Source organism: Phodopus roborovskii, unplaced genomic scaffold, assembly GCF_943737965.1.
Source record: "Phodopus roborovskii unplaced genomic scaffold, PHOROB, whole genome shotgun sequence".
Taxonomy (NCBI): domain Eukaryota; kingdom Metazoa; phylum Chordata; class Mammalia; order Rodentia; family Cricetidae; genus Phodopus; species Phodopus roborovskii.
Genome location: NW_026126525.1, coordinates 25,650,498 through 25,656,497, shown reverse-complemented (window position 1 = coordinate 25,656,497; position 6,000 = coordinate 25,650,498). Strand labels below are relative to the sequence as shown.

The 6,000-nt window shown below is 45.0% G+C and overlaps 1 protein-coding gene across 1 annotated transcript in view; it reads left to right on the top strand.

The window, feature by feature from the left end:
- Positions 1-1,702: 1,702 nt before the first annotated feature.
- Positions 1,703-6,000, top strand: part of Cep135 (centrosomal protein 135) — a 54,769-nt gene continuing 50,471 nt past the window's right edge. The window contains exons 1-2 of the mRNA XM_051198188.1: positions 1,703-1,914; positions 4,825-4,983. Of these exons, the coding sequence (XP_051054145.1) occupies positions 4,871-4,983 (113 nt within the window). The 5' untranslated portion in view covers positions 1,703-1,914; positions 4,825-4,870. The remainder of the gene's footprint in view (positions 1,915-4,824; positions 4,984-6,000) is intronic.

Here is a 6,000-nt window from a genome sequence, read left to right as displayed (position 1 = left end):
GACCTGCGTGGCAGAGCTGGGTCACTATGGGCAGGCCTAGGACTTCTTTCCTGTCCTGGTCTTTGCCTCCAGGCACAGCCACCATGTGAGGGCTTCCCCAACATGTTCCTGCTACTCCACCATGCCTCCTTCCTACCATGATAGACTGTTCCTTCTAACAGTGGAGCCAGCAATTACAAAAAGTAACTGTTAACAGCACATAACATTTGGAAGTCCAATTTTACTTTATTGTTCTCTTAAGCGCAGAAATTTTAAACCTTTAAGCACAGTTAGCCATCAGCATAACCTTAGCTGTCATACTCCAGTGACAAAGCTCATCCAACAATCCTTCTAATCCTTCTAATCCTTCTGAAACAGTTCCACTAACTGCTGGGGACCATGTTATTCAAATGTATGAGCAGATAGGGGTCTTCCTCTTTCAAATCACCACAACATTCCAGACCAACTCTAAATACAACACAGTTTTCAGTGAAATAACTTTTACATCTCGATTTCTGCCTCCAGCAATCTTGATTCCCCCAACTTTGGGTAAATCTCATTGGAGTACTTTCAGACTCCTGTTTGTGGTAATATTAGAAGTCTACAAATCCCAAAGAGCAGGCTCCCTTTCTATTGTGAGGGTATTTCTTTTTCTTCCAGCATACACAGTCATGCAGTTTACTTAAAGCGCTAGGATTTGGGGGGTGGGGTGGGGTGGAAGCAGCAGCATTTTGCTTTACCCTTTCTTCCTTCACTTTTTGTGACCTCAGACCTTGGAGATCTGCAGTGAACCTCTTTTTGGGTTATCAGAGTCCCTGGGAGCAAAGCTTAACTGTGGCTTTCAATCCCATTCACCCTTTGGATTTCTTCATTGAGTTTTGTTGTTACTTTTGGGGTATGGAAAACCTACAATTCTTGACTAGGTGGCCATTGCATAGTCATCTACTGATATTTATGGCTACTTTTCAAAAAAATTAAAATATGCTAACAAATATGGTATATTTGTAAGATGGTCTAAAAAATTCTCTACAGAATTCATTAGTTTCTTAGCTATTCTATTAAAAACGGACAAAGCACACAAAATGGAGATGTGAAAGTAATGGACAAATGGGCACAAAGCAATCCACTTCCCACTACACATTTACATGCTGTGCAACGACAAAGCACATGTTCAGAGTAAAGCTGGCTTCGTAAAGAATAGAAGCAGAAAACAAAACCAAACAGCTCTTATCGATCTAGGAAGTTTTTAGTGGAGTGATGGACTTTGGGGAGTTGACCGTGCTCTTTCCATTTGTGAGCAAGCTATTATAAACAATTTATTTCAACTTAACATTTACAAATACTGAGGTAGGAGCTAGGGAAATATAGCTGCATAAATAATCTTGGACTCAAATGGAGGCAGCAGGTGGGTACATTAAGTATGTTTTGATGGTTTTGGGGATTTACATTGTTGTGGACAAGAACCGTATAGGCTAGTGACCAGGAGAAGCTGCAAGGACAGTGACGTCCAGGAGGAGTATTGGGTGGTCAGGAAGAATCACCCTTCTCTGCTGGGGCTGAGACAGGAGGGACCGAGGCTAGGTTTTGCAGGCACAGCTGCTGGTTGCCTCTAAGAGGCCAGCTGAAAAGTCCCCGGGCATCGCAGAGGTTCAGGGTTTCCGCCAGGGGGCGCCGTGGGCCCGCCTCTGCCCGGCCGTTACGTTTCCGGGCACCAAGACCGGGAGCCGCCATCACCGGCCGGCGCGCGCCGCCCCTGTGGGCCGCTCCGGTTACCGGGGCAACCGCGGCGCTTCCTCCTTGTGGGCCGCGACCGCTCTCCGCGCCATTTTCAAACCGCGCTCGTGCCGGAGCTATTGGGCGCAGCGGGAGGAGCCAGCGAGGACGGCGGGTCCCCAGGGCGATGCGCCGCGCGGGGGAGCGGCGGCGGGAACGGCGGTAAGGCTGGCCCGGGGGAGGCCGCGGGGCCGCGGGGTGCGAGCCGGGTCGCGCGGCCTCCGGGGCGGTCCCCCCCGAGGGAGGCCCGGGCGCTGCCGGGAGGAAGTGGGGGAGGGCGGCGCGGGGATCGTCCCACCGTCCGACCGTGCGGCGGCGGGCCCGAGCCGCCGGCTGGGGTGACGTGAAAATGTCCTGTCCGGGAGGATGGTGGCTCCACTTTCCAGGCTGAGTCCCGGAAGGACGGCGACGCCGCCCCGGTCCACCCTCTGTGTGGTGCCCTTCTGCATCCACACGGCGGATGCTTCTGTAAAAAGTAAGAGGTGACCTCATTAAGACACCCTCGGCCCGGGTTCTATAGACAGCTAGTTCCAAACGCTGAACCTGCCGTTTTATGTTGTTCTGATGTTTAAAAGTTGTCATCCGGAATATAAGGAAAACCTAACATGTATATGTTTTTGTTTTTCCTGGGAGGGACTTTACTTGGTATTCTCATTCTGCCTTCTTCATCTTGAAGGATGGAGAGGGTCCGGGTACCCGGTGTTGGCAGCTGTCAGAGGGGAAATGTTTCTTGGAGTTTGCCTTGTAAGTCTAGCTTGTCAGGTGTTTTTCTTGAGATCAAAGCATCAGTCAAGTCCCTCTTGTGGAAGGAACTGGAAAGTCCTAGGGGAAGCCTCTCAGAGAGGCTAGGTATGTAAAGGGGAGTAATCAAGGAGAGGTCCTAATTTAGAAGTATCCTTGTGGACTGGGAAGCTACTTTCTTAGGACAGCCTTTCTTTGCTTCATGCTTAATAGGGAGGATGCCGTTGGTCCTTTGTCCCATACCGGATGTTGGGAGCAGCAGGTTTTTACTTATATTCATTTATAGCACTTACTTACATTTTACTGTTTGTGAAGAACATACTTGTTACTTGATTTAGAAATATGAGTTCTACATTTATTTGGCAAAGGTTGGAAAGGAGCGCGTTTCTAAAGACATGATCTTTGCATACCTCAGTTTTACAGTAGATTAATAGAGAAAATAGTCGTACTTGTTTAAAAAAGACAGATATAACCCTGTCTTGGGGGGAAAAAAGTATAGTAGCTGGAGGTGTAGCCTAGTAGTGGAGTGCTTGCTCTGGGTTTGATCCCTAACACTGCAACAAACAAAATAGACAAGTATACAAATGTATACAGAGGTGCTTATATGTGTGTGTTACTTTTTAAAAATGGAAGCAAATGTGGGCATGGTGGTATATGTAATCATAGCACTCCAAAGGAATGGGCAGAAGAAAAGGTTGAGGCCACTTGGTCTACAAAGTGAGTTCCAGGCCACTCAGGACTTCTTAAGGAGACTGGGTCTCAAAATAAAGTACAAAGATGGAGTGAAATGTGTTTGGTGAAATGCACAGGCCTTGAGTGTGACTGCACATCTGAAAACTTTCCATAAGTGCCTGTGCTGTGTCTGGGTGACTTATCCCAGTTAGTGCTTTTATCACCGAGAAGAAAGCTATCCTTCCCTGTCACTCTCTTCCCTGTGAAACTGTTGCTAGCCCCACAGGTGAACTTTTACCTGTTTCTGAGCTTTTAGTGAATGAAGTCACATAGTATATGTGTGTGGCTTCTTTTGCCTGATTAGTAATTTGAGAGTCATCCCTGTTGCCAGTCTGTAGTGACAGCTTCTTGCCTCCTATCTGAGTCACACTGTCTGGTATAGGGTACCATAGCTTCATCCCTTTTCCAGTTTGGTACAATTGTGAGTAAAACTGCTGTAAACACTGTTGTAGTCTCCCCATTGACTTTTGTGTCCATTTTCTTTTGTAAATATGCAGGAATAGAATTACAGCTTTGTAGGCTTAGGAGCCTGTTAGCCCTGTAAGAAACCACCAGACTTGTTCCTGTGTGGCTTTTTTATACCCCCTCAGCTTTGTGTGTGTTTCGCTTGCTGGGACCCTGTGCTGACACTAAGTATTATCAATCCTTTTTTCATTCTGATATAGACAAAGTTGCACCTCATTGTGGTTATAATCGGAATTTTCCTGAGAACTAACGTTAAACATCTTTTTATATATATTTCTCGAGATATCTTTTGCAAGGTGCTTTTCAAGTTTTTGTACAACTAAAATTCAGTTTTAGCACAATTTGGGAGGGTAACTTGAGACCAGGCCTTGCTATATATCCCTGGCTGTCCTAGGACTTACTATGTATTCCAGGCTGCTCTCAAATTGAGGACTGTCTCCCCATGTCTTCCTCCTAAATGCTGGGAGTACAAGTGTGTGCCTCCTTGCCAGATCTAACCCTGATTCTCTTATTGGATTGTTTTATTATTAAGCTCCAAGAATTTACTTTCTGTTTTGTATATAAATATCTTCCTAACTCTTATGACTATTCTCTAGCATGCTTTGATTTTCATTTTTCTTTCCCCTTTCCCTCTTCCTTGGTGTTACAGAACTTCACATACTAGGCAAGAACTGCCATGAAGCCACACCCAACTGTGACTTTTCATTTTCCTTAATGGAGTGTTTTGATAAGTTGATGTTTTTCACTTTTATAAGGTCCTACTTATCATATTTTTCTTTTATGTTTGTTGCTATTAAGGAATTCTGGTGGGTGTGAGCACAGCCCAGTGTAGGGCACTTGCCTAGCATGAGTAACATACCTGTATGCCATCCACATGTAAGAAAGTGGATTTCCTTCAAGGCTCCCCTGCCTGCCTCTGGGAAATCTTTGTTTTCTTCCAGAATCATCATTGTTTTAACTTTTGCATTTGGGTTTATGAAGAAATGCATGTTTTAATGTGGCAAATAGAGATAGTATTGGATTTAAATCACTGTTAATATTAGAGACTAATGACTAAACAAAGTCATTCTTTCATATTAAGGGGTTTCTCTTACTGTGAAACTTTAACAGCAATATTTCAACCCTCTCTTTTAGGACTTTAATTTTGGAGAGTGAATAAAACTGGTTTTGGGAAGACAAGATGACTACAGCTGCAGAGAGGAAGTATATTAACATTAGGAAAAGGTTAGACCAGCTGGGCTACCGCCAGACTCTGACGGTAGAGAGTCTGCCTTTGGTAGAAAAACTTTTCAGGTAAAGATAAAAATACAGCTATAAATGTCTGTAATCCTTAATCCATGTCCTGAGTTTGTGGTGACCTTCCTGTTTCAGTAAAGCACCAGGTGGACTTTGGGGAAGTCCGCTGAAGCTTGTCTGTTCTCTCTTCAGTCCAAACACAGGGCGTTCATGGTGTAGGACACTAGGGATTGCCATACCCACTGTGCTGTTCCGAGTCACCATTTCTGAGGGTTTTCCCGAATGGAATCACACTCTGAGGTTTCTGATAGAGGTCAGAGGTGCTTTTCCCTTTTCTGTCTTGTCATTTGTTTTTATCCTTTTACACTGGCGAGGAGCCTTAAGTGTGCTGGGTAGGTGCTCCACCATTGAGTTATACTCAACTTTCCCCTGAAGTTCTGTGCCTGTCAAGCGGGTCTTTAATTTCTATTGTTCTAGCAAGGCTCTCAATTTTGTTGTTATTATTGGCACATGTTAAGTTACCATAACTGAGAGGCTGTGATCTCCCCCTCCTTCTCCAGAAGAGCTGTAGTCGGGAGGTTTGAGATCAGAGCAGGTATTTAAGGTTGACAACAAGTAACGCTGGTAGAGAGCAGAGAATGGATGAAAATAACTTGTGGCCTTGGATATGAGCCTTCAAACTTCTCATGACGCAGTTCCTTTGTTTCCCACGTGTTGAATCACTCTCACCCTTGCTGTCTTTGTACACTACTCCCTCTGCCTGTGGCGTGCCCTCCCTGTCCGTTCTTTCCCTTGTACCTCACCTTCGTGCTCTCTTACTGTCCATCATCATTGCCATCTTGGTTTGTTGTCCTTTCATTGAAAACTTCATAAGACTCTGGTGTGAACACTTATAGTCACTGCAGATGAAATGTTTGGGTTATCATCTACTATGTGTTTTTGATGATTGTAGAACATAAGTTCATTAATAAGTACATTGTGTGCATGTGTTTTCTCCTCACCAAATGTTTAGTGAGTGAGTGTTCTATTGTCTGTGTTCTTAGAGGTAAGAGCTGTCTTCCTGGAGCTGTGAAC